The 10,750-nt window shown below is 39.4% G+C and overlaps 1 protein-coding gene across 1 annotated transcript in view; it reads left to right on the forward strand.

Annotated features, from left to right (window-relative positions):
- The first annotated feature begins 2,123 nt into the window (after positions 1-2,123).
- The window catches only part of prkcda (protein kinase C, delta a), a 15,395-nt gene continuing 6,768 nt past the window's right edge, over positions 2,124-10,750 (forward strand). Inside the window, exons 1-11 of the mRNA XM_005741348.1 lie at positions 2,124-2,309; positions 4,799-4,928; positions 5,072-5,271; positions 5,353-5,419; positions 5,726-5,879; positions 6,959-6,990; positions 7,802-7,887; positions 8,484-8,613; positions 8,945-9,045; positions 10,055-10,151; positions 10,325-10,455. Coding sequence (XP_005741405.1) covers positions 4,820-4,928; positions 5,072-5,271; positions 5,353-5,419; positions 5,726-5,879; positions 6,959-6,990; positions 7,802-7,887; positions 8,484-8,613; positions 8,945-9,045; positions 10,055-10,151; positions 10,325-10,455 — 1,107 coding nt within the window. The 5' untranslated portion in view covers positions 2,124-2,309; positions 4,799-4,819. The remainder of the gene's footprint in view (positions 2,310-4,798; positions 4,929-5,071; positions 5,272-5,352; positions 5,420-5,725; positions 5,880-6,958; positions 6,991-7,801; positions 7,888-8,483; positions 8,614-8,944; positions 9,046-10,054; positions 10,152-10,324; positions 10,456-10,750) is intronic.

Below are 10,750 nucleotides of genomic sequence, written 5' to 3' on the forward strand. Positions count from 1 at the left end.
CAGTACCATATCTGCATTATGCAGAAAAACTAAGACATACTGGTCAAATTTCACTTATTTTTCTGATATTAAGATATTTCAGGGAGCAGATGTGTAGGTAAAATTCATTACACTGACAGAAAGCAGAGTTTCACTGGTCCAACCCAGATGGTGAATTTTGGGTTGTATGAATCAGACATCTCTGTAACAGACAATATATTAGCTGGAGGAAATTGCAACCAACACAGAGTTCAAGCACCCGCTGGTTTATTCTATATAGCCTCCATAAAAACGATGAAGCACTGCTTTTCCACTTTGTTTTTGTACAGATTTAATAACATTAACTGTGTTAATTCACAAAGTCAAGTTGTGGTGGAGTTTCCGCCACAAAAGCAAGAAAGCTGATGTTACACACTTATCCCTTAAACATGGGAAACGATCTGTTTATCCTAATACTTGTAAATGGAAATGCTCTAAATGTCTTTTCCACAGAGCAATCGGGAGATGCTGCAGTGTCTCTCTAGCATTATGCATGAAACTAATTCATCACACAGTCTTTATCTGCAACTGTCAGGCACCCCCAAATTTTTTTCTTCCTATTTTATAGCTGATGCTATTCTGCTTAAATCAGCAGTTGTGATGTGCCTTTTTACATTTGATTTTTTGAATTGTACAAAATAGAGAAAATAATATTTTCTAAATTTAAAATTCAAATGTATCCTCTATTTACAGCAACAAAAGAAGCAGCTTTGAATAACCTGACGGCCAAAATAATTTAAAAAAAAAAAGTCTTACACCTGTAGTTGACCATAATAAACATTTAAATAATAAACTCACAACTGAGTATGCACTAAAACCCATGAAAGAAACCTCAGCTTCAAATGACGAAGCCTCTTCCTTAGCTTCCTAGCCCACAGAGCCACATAGCCATATGCATCATCTGCATGCATAAGGAGTTTCTATGTAGATGATCATTCTCTCTTCCATCTCTGCAGGCTCAATTTAACATCCGCCTGTTCTCCAGCCTATGAATCCCACTGGTGGATCATCACAGTGTGTGTATGTGTGCATGCGTGTGCTGAAAAAAGAACCGAATAACAGGGTTTCTTGAGCTTTGAGGGTGCCTCAGTGAGAGTCAGAAGAGTCGGTGAGCATTGAAGTCTTTAGTGCACACACCTAGTCTGCAGACTTCCTGTGTCTACCATGAGTCAGAATCTGCTTGTTATGTAAATCCACAGAGAAGTGAGGGGGACACCGGCACACCTGTGCCCTGCCAGCCTGCTCCTGTCCAGGTTTTTTTCCCTTCCCTTTTGACACAGAGCAGCAATTACTTATTGCCCCCAGTCATTGAACTATGACTCATCCTGGAGGAATTAGGCCCTCAATCAGCCAGTATGTTCTATAGCTGCCTCTAATCAGATGACGATGAATACCAAGTTGGGCTTAACCCCCCCTTACTTGTGCTGACATACAATTATTTAGATCTATGTGTGCGTGTGTGGGGGTGAACACAGGCATGAAACAAATAAAGAGTGTGGATAATCTAGAGTGCCTGTTTAGAACAAGAAAAGATCCTTCTTGGTACCGGAGCCAAATCTGCCACCTCCTCACCAGCAAAACCTAGCGCAAACCTCAAAACTACCCCCGCAGCCTACAGTCCCAGCCACGTGACCCCACCCCCTGCCACACAAACACTTCACGTGGAAAAAAAAGACTCTTCCCCCACATACTGTAATCTAGGGCATACTCACCAGCAATGCGGATCTTTATGCACAGTTATAATGTGTTGGGTCGCTTTTTCATATTTATAACTCATATAGCCTCATATATGATCAACAGGTCTGCTGTGACGAACACGCCCGTTAACTTCAAACAGGCTTACATGTCAAGTGACACGCGTGACTGAAAAGTGATAGACTGTGTGTGTATTTGCCTGCATCTGTGCTGTGTTTGTGTGTGTTAAGGGAATACTCCCACCCCTGAGGGGGGAGAAAAAAAAAGAAAAAAAGTATTATGGTAAGTGGCACGGCCCTAAATTCAATGAGGGCAGCTAAGTGTACAGTGCCCCGCCACCGCTTCACAGACTACCCTGTGTGAGTCTGTGTGTCTGAAAGAGAGAGAGAGAGGGGGAGTGAGTGTGTGTGTGTGTCTGTGTGTGTGTGTGTGTTTGTGTGCATACCAGGTAAACGTCACAGCTTGCAAAGAAAGCCCCTGCGCTGCGAGCGCGCGCCACACTTCCTCAATCGACGGAATCACAGAGAGAAAAAAAACACTAGAGGAAGAAAAAGAGCAACTTTCGTCGAGAACAACCGCCTGGTTTGCAGGACAAGGTGAGTCTGCCATTACAATCCTTTTCAGGCTTCAGTCGAGTGGGTTTTTAGTAGCAGAGTACGGGTTTTACGTCTAAACTTTACAGAAAGTTACAGAAAACAGTACCGCTTCGTCTGCTTCTTTCATCCTTTGGAAAACCTCACTGTGAGGGTGAGGCGAGTAACGCTAAACCCTGGCTAACTGGTTACAGTTTTTCTTCCTCGCTGAAAGCGTTAGCTGTTGTAGCGCAGTGAAAGTTTAGCCAGACACGTTTCATTTCTATGAAAAGTCAACAAGGCAGCTGGCACTACACAGCTGTTTTGGTTAAAATAATAACCCCTGACAACTTTTCCGAGTAGCGACTGGAGCTGCTTCAGTGAAACAGTGCACAGGAATCCGTGACCCCGTCACACTTGCTGACGCTACGGGGTCACAAAAGGTACTGACAGGTGAATTATCGCGACCTACTGATCTATACCCACCACCCCTTTGGACTGGAACATCTGCAAGCATCTGCGGCCCTGTCTTAACACAGTCGGGTTGCCAGTAACTGCATGCAGTATGTCGGTAATTCTGCTTATGTGGAATCCGTTAAGTGACAGAATATCACCAGGGATGAGGAGGAATGTGAGCAGGTTGGACAGCAAGGATGGAGGAGTAAAGATAAAAAGAAGAAAAGGGAGAAAAGGGAGAAGGAACAGTTATTTACTTGTCATTAAGACAATCTGGCTGCAAGCTGCTGTCTGAGTCAGACGTGAGGTGACATCTGCGTTCAGCCAACTGACAATCGACCACATCCTTTAGAGAATAAAGAGAGAATCAGATGCACTGACTGATTCTCGGTGAATGTGACCGTCAGAGTTTAGTTTTTCATTATGCGCAAGACTCAAATCTAGATAGGACCTGTGTCAACCTCAGCAATGGTTTAGGTGTTCTGCGCGATCACATGAGGCGTTCAAAAGTGTTTATGAGGGGGTAATTACGTCGAGGAAGAAAGGCTCTTTTCCATACCACGATGAAACACAGTCAGGCTCTCAGAATCAGGTATTATGTTACCATTTCAGTCAGTAAAAGCGATGTTAGTATTCTTCTATGTGGAAGAAAATTAAAATTTTAATTGAACTTTAAATTAAGCAAAGGTTCAGAGGAGAGTACAGCCATCAAATTATGTTTCAGTGCTCAGGGGTTTATTTTTTGTAATGATTTTACCACATTGCCTTTGTGAATGAACAGCGTGTAATGGTTTTTGATACAATTATTAAGCAATAATAACAGAAATCAGTCACTGTGTGGTTTGTTAGGTCAGACATTAGGAAGTAGACAACATAAAGTTGAATAACAAGCTTCTAGAGGATGTTTACCAGTTACAGTATGCTGGGGAGGTAACTAGACAGGACAATTTGAAACTGCTCACAGCTGGTTGGGAAATCAATCACTATTGGCCTGAAACACACAGCATGCCTGCTGTTGATTAACTCCCAAAAGCCCTGGCATCACAGCTCCCAGCAGCAGTACGTGAGTGAAAATGGTTGCATGCTTTTTTACTTGCCTGCATCTTTTATTCCGTCTTACTTTTCTGAGTCTGAGTGTAGGCGGTTACAGTTTCAGGCTTGTGATAGCAGCTAGGCTTTCTTTGGAGCACAGCATGCATTTGGATCAGTGACATGTTGAGACTAGCTCTGACTTTGTAGTGCTAGGAAACACCTCTGGTGTTGCAGCTGCAACCTGTCAGAAACTGCACGCATAGTGATAAGGAACCAAACAAATGTGACTTTGTGCTCACATTTTAAATGTGTATCAGTGGCAATAAGAAAATAATAATTAAAGACTCCATGGGTGTAACAGTTAACAGGAGTTACCTAATGTATTGCACATACTGAAACTAGTGGTGTTTGGGTTGTTATAGAGAAAAGTTGTGGCACTGTCTGCAACACTTGTGGAGTTATGCAAGCAGCAAATCATGCGTGAGGTAACAAGCACCCAGCACAAAGGGGGACATTGATCGCTCATTATGTGTCACCACTGGAATTTCACTTCTAATGCAAAAGAAATCCAGTTATTCAGGTATTTCCTCTGTAGGTAAAAAAGTGAATGATTTTTTTCTCTTCAGTTAGGAAAAATATGGAAAATATATACATGACATAAAATTCAGGTCATGTACTAAATGTGTGCGTACCTTGCTTCCAACAAGCAGTCATTTGGAGTAATAGCCAGTCCACCATAAAAAATTGAGTCAGAGTAAATCTTGCAGTGAGAGAAAGCAAAATACAAATTTGTGCTGCAGCCAGAGGCAAATTTTGCTCATTGCAGGTGTCTCGCTTAGTGACAGGAAATTCTCAAATACCAGTAAAAAGACCGCTTATCTTATCTTCTGTCTTTTGTTTTTGTTTGGGGTCAAAATGCTCAGATAGAACGTAGCACTATTGCTTGACATTTTGCAATATTTTGAGACAATGCGATGATGCACTTTAACAGTAATAAATTTGTGGTTGTTCTTGTCTGAGAACAGGCGATCCTGGTACTTGTCACCATGGCTCCTTTCTTGAGGATTGCCTTTAACTCGTACGACCTGGGTATCCTGCCTCCTCTGACTGACCCACCCTTCTGTGCTATCAAGATGAAGGAAGCCTTGACAACTGGTGAGATCATTTTTTTGTCTTTTGCAGAAGTCTCTACTTCTGCTTAAACAAAAAACACAAATTATGTTATCTTATTTTGTTTAAATTGAAAACATGCCAAAAATATTTTTTCTACTTCCTCTATCTGCCCACCTGCTTCTCAGAAAGAGGGAAGACCCTGGTTCAGCGTAAACCCACCATGTACCCAGCCTGGAAGTCCACTTTTGATGCACACATCTATGAAGGTCGTGTGCTCGAGGTACTGCTGATGAAGACAGCGGAGGAGCCGCTGGCTGAAGTGTCTGTCGGTGTGTCTGTCCTTGCTGAGCGCTGCAAGAAAGCCAACGGGCGTGCTGAATTCTGGGTAAGTCATTACACACTGTCCTTTGTCTTTAAGAGCAAAATGTCAGGATCCTGTTTAACTGTACTTATATTTTGTGTTCAGGTGGATCTCCATCCTTCAGGAAAAGTAATGATGGCAGTGCAGTATTTTCTGGAGGATGCAGATGCAGGTGAGATTAAATTACTTTATATTTTTATATTTTTTATTTTTATTTTCTCTTCTATGCACTTCCTTTTATTTAAGTATGTTTTGCAGCCCCTTCAAAGACAGTTAGAGGGGTATCCCCCTCACCCACACCAGTCATCTAACTTGGTTTTCAGCTGCTAATTTAATGTAGTCCTTACACACACTTTAACGTGTGATTCCCTACTACAATCATAAGGCTATCAGTCTGTAACAAATCTGTAATATGACCTCTCTTTTTCTGTCACAGTGTTGTATATGACTGACTTGTTTTTCTCTCTTTATTTGGAAGAGAGCAAGCAGCCTGTGAAGGAGGAAGCTCCTACTCTGAACCGTAGACGCGGGGCCATAAAGCAGGCCAAAATACACTTCATCAAGAACCATGAGTTCATTGCAACTTTCTTCAGACAGCCCACTTTCTGCTCTGTGTGCAGAGAATTTGTCTGGTCAGTGCCCGTCTAACACTTTCATCAAATTAGGAAACAGGATATTGAGAATCTAGTGTTCAGGAACTTGTGGATATTTAGTATTAGCAGACTTATTTCTGATTAAGACTGTAATTCTTTTTCTAGATCACTGTTTTGTATGTGACACTTTTAATGTGAACAGTTCCTGGAAATATGAGCTCTCTAATTAAAAAAGAAGTGAGGACAATCCCTATCAAACTATGTCAGCATAGTTTGGCAGAAACTCTCAATAACTATTTTTGTTTGCCAGACCATGACCCAAGACTTTGATGACCCATTTTCTTGATGTTATATATAGAATGCTCATGTTTTCCTTTGAAGACTTTAGTTGTCCAGTTATCTGATATGAAGCACATTTTGATGAAATTGGAAATTTTGTGCAAAAAGATACACAAAACTACATACTTTATTTGGAGCCACATTACAGAAATTTACTATTTTAGGCCTAATATTAGATAAGCCTAACATTATTTTCCCAAATTGATTCTACAGAAGTAAAGTCTAAATATAGTAGGCAGCCTATCTTATCTGACTTCACTTTATCTTATTTCAGATTAGGAAATGATAAATATACACCCCAACATCTCGTTTAAGCCCATTATTGACCACCCGCTGGTACTTTTCCATCTTACTGAGCTCCACACATCCTTGTTACCATTAGCTTTCTCAATGATTGCTGTTGCCACGTTAGTTAAATGAAGTTCAGAAATAAAGTACTACCACTAACCCCTTCCTCACACATCTGTACTTACTCACTCTACTTGATGGAAGAGGGATTGTTAGTGTAGCTCTAAGATTACCCTAAAGGTAGGAGACTTGTGCTTTTGGGAGGTTATGTTACTTGTGTTATGCACTTTAATATTCTTAGGTAGAGTAGCAAATCAGGGCCTGTTCCTATGAAGTGTTTTAACCTTAATGAGACTTAATCACCATCGTTACCACACAGTTAAGATAGAATTTACAAGTTAGAAAGTGTATGCAATGCAGTACCTGTTCCTTATTGCTTTTGAGTGATAAACTGGGAAATCATTCACAAAGCCTGTCTTTGTCTCACACAGGGGACTCAACAAGCAAGGCTATAAATGCAGACGTAAGTGTAATTCATTAAAAAAATCTCAATACATTGTGTTATAGCTAAAACACCAACATAGATGTTCAACACGTTCTCACTCCCAAAGCGTTACATTTTACGCTAGGTGACAAATCGTCTGTATATTACGCTTCCGGCACCCAACACGTCCCTATATTATGAGATCGGAAAAATGAGGAAACATGAGAAAACATGAGAACCGTTTGAAATGAATCTACACATGTACGTTCATTTTACTTAAATTGCTTTAGAAAACACTATCTAATGTCATCAAAGTGCTGGTTAAGGTTCGGGATAAGTTTATGGTTAGGGCTGGAATACATGGCTGGAATGTGTATTACCGGCATTCTACTGGAATTCATCTATAACCAGGCGCGTAGCATAATACACGTTCTTATGCTTTCGCGTTCCTCAGGAATGCCTCGGGACTTAACATATCGTGAGTATATCACATCTCGGGAGTGAGAATGGCTGAGATGTTAAACATAAAAAATGTCTACTTAACCATAAAAGCAAACTGTGAAATGTACATATTCATTTCTTTTACCGTTATGCACTCAAAAATATGCTGATTGCTGAAATATTTCCATGTAATTTTTTTTACAAGGTAAAATGATAGATTTAAAGGAGTCTGGTCAAAAGAAATGTAGTGGACTACCACTTTCCTGCAAGATTAATTATATAAATAAATTTGATTTGACATATTTTCGCTGAATTTTATTCAAAATCACTGCTTTGTGTTTATGAAAGCATGTGTGTGTACAGCTTAAAAACTAAAGTATTAATCTGCTATATCGTTTCTTTTTCTCAGAATGTAATGCAGCCATCCACAAGAAATGTATAGACAAAATCATCGGCAGATGTACTGGTACTGCTGCCAACAGTCGGGATACTGTGGTGTGTAACACACATTTCTTCTGTACACCATGTACTGTTAGTGTTCGCCATATGTGTCCCAATTAGTGCGCAATAGTCAGTTTAGTGTGGGCTTTTTCTTCCTCTGTGATTTACGATTTTGATGTATTCCTCCTTAGCAAATCAACAATGATTCGTTTATCAAATTAAAGTGTATAGTTCGGTCAGGGTTTATTAACACAAAGGCACATACCTGTTAGTTTCCACTTCCAGTGAAGCATTTTTCAATGTCCATCAATATTAGGGGATAATCAAAGTCCAGCTAACCTAGATAGCAGTGACAGGAATGAGCACTGCACCCCCACACATTGTGGGAATAACAAATGGGGTGTGGTCTTAGGGAAATACTTTAAATTCAACTAGCAGGGACAGATCTGGCCCACAAGTTGTAATCTCTGAGAATTTTTTTTACACAGTGCTGTAGTGACTTTTGACACATTGAAGTTAGAGAGGGAAGAAGAAGACAAGGGGGAAAAAAAAGGATGAGGAAGGTGCGCAGGAAAGCTAGATGTTACAGGCCTGTGAGCGTGAGTCCTTTGGTCATACATAGCAATGATGAATCTTCTCCGTGCCCAAAGTTCCAGAAGGAGCGATTTAAAATCGACATGCCGCATCGTTTCAAGATCAACAACTACATGAGTCCCACCTTCTGTGACCACTGTGGAAGCCTTCTGTGGGGTCTGGTCAAGCAAGGCCTGAAGTGTGAAGGTACAGCAGAGACATGATTGACTAGATGGTTACAGGAGCGTGTGCTTCTGTACTCTACAGACTAAAAAAATATTTACGCCTAAAATGTTGACTTTAAGCAACTTAATTAAAAGTAAATTTTCTGTGTATTTTTTACATATAAAACATGTAAAACATTAAATTTAATGGATTTGGTCAAATTAAATTTATTGAAATACATTTAGTTTATCCTAAGCATATTTTCGTTCGATTATTTTAAAAAATAACCCTTCAGTCACTCAAAATTATTGCTTCATATTTATGGGGGCCAAGAAAATTTTTTTTAGTGCAGACTTGTTTTTTCTCTTTGCAGACTGCGCCATGAATGTCCATCACAAGTGTCAGGACAAAGTAGCCAACCTTTGTGGTATCAATCAGAAACTACTAGCCGAAGCCCTCACACAAGTCAGTCAGGTGAGTTCAGTGAGTCATTCAGTGGATTGTATCTTTTGGTATTCAAGTCCACATCAAGATGGATGACATTACAATGAGAAAGAAGTGTGACTCAGGTGTCATTCTACTAACGCGACTTTGCTCTTGGAGATTTTGTGACTCCGAATGATAATGAATAACAAAGATAATGAATAACAAATATAGATAAGCACTTTATTAAATTTTATATAAAAAAGATTATTTAAAAACTGGTTGTTGCTGTTCTGTTTTCTATGTAGTGGCACTTATTTGGATGTTTTCCAGAAATATTAGTAAACATATTAGCAGCAAATTTCTTTATAACTTTATAAACTTTCTGAATAAAATGAATACTTAAACCTTATAACTACATCTCTATATTTTATCATCATTTAAGAAATGAAATAGCATTTAAATTCTTGAAGTATTTACATTATTTATCATAATGTGTAAATGTTTGTTTTGAAAGGATAGAGAAGATTCAAATAGATCTGAAATCAAATCTAGGCACTTAGCTTGCAATGTTGCCAGTACACAGAGATGCTTGTGTTTGTTGGCTCAACAAAACCTAAAACTGGTTATAGAGATAATGGGTGTCATGATAACAGTTATCAACTTTCTTTGTTTACCCAAACTTTCCACTTCAGGCTTCTTACCTGAAGTGGAAAGCCTGAAGTGGAAAGATAACAAGCTGATTAATAATAACTAACTAGCAAAAAAGTATCTTATTTGTTTCACTTGAATGTGAAACTCGAAGTTACTGGTGTGTGTTGACCTAATTTTCCTGCCCTTCTGTGCTAAACGCCTGACTCATTCTGTTCTGTATTTACAGGCCTGTCGGTCAACCCAAAATCTATTTAGTTTTGAAGACAGTTAAAGAGAGAAGAATCAAACAAGTTTTTGACTCAAATGTACCACGGCTGTTAGTCGACCATTGTTAGGAAACAGTTGTTTGAGTTCTTCATGTTTATTTTTTGTTTATGTGTTTATTTTTCTTCCTTTTTTCCATCAGAAATCATCCACTCGCCGTTCAGATCCAAATCTGCCTAATCTCCCGGATATTGGAATCTATGACGAAGTGAATAAACTTGCTGGACTTGAGATCAATGGTGAGTGAGGCTTTATTTGTTGGTGCTTTTTCCTCCAAACATTCAAGCAGAAAGTTAAAGTTCTGTACTGATAGCAAATGCTATGCAAATAAAAACTGCAGAAAATATGCAAAGGTTTGAGATAATTGTGTAAATATGTCATTTCTGTGTGTGGTAATGTATTTGTCCATTAGATGGGTCGACATACGGCAAACTTTGGGAAGGTTCCATCCCACGGGTACCGTCTCGTCTTACCCACTTAACCAAGATCAACATGGACAACTTCATCTTCCACAAAGTCTTAGGAAAAGGCAGTTTTGGAAAGGTACGGAGCAATGACGTCAGTGTGAAACGAACTGTGAGACTGCTGTCTTAAAAACTAGAGAGAAAAAGAGAGAATATAAATAAGTGAACCAACAACACTCAAGTCAACCCATATCAGCTGTCATCATTACAATGGAGGCTGTAGTTCTCTTATAGAACTTATTACATGGACTGTGGGTGGTTCATCAACCAGCGAATTAAAATACTAATACTTCTCTTCTCTTCTCTTCTCTTCTCTTCTCTTCTCTTCTCTTCTCTTCTCTTCTCTTCTCTTCTCTTCTCTTCTCTTCTCTTCT

The sequence above is a fragment of the Pundamilia nyererei genome, unplaced genomic scaffold, assembly GCF_000239375.1.
Source record: "Pundamilia nyererei isolate P.nyererei 1_Seehausen unplaced genomic scaffold, PunNye1.0 scaffold00110, whole genome shotgun sequence".
In the NCBI taxonomy this organism is placed as follows: domain Eukaryota; kingdom Metazoa; phylum Chordata; class Actinopteri; order Cichliformes; family Cichlidae; genus Pundamilia; species Pundamilia nyererei.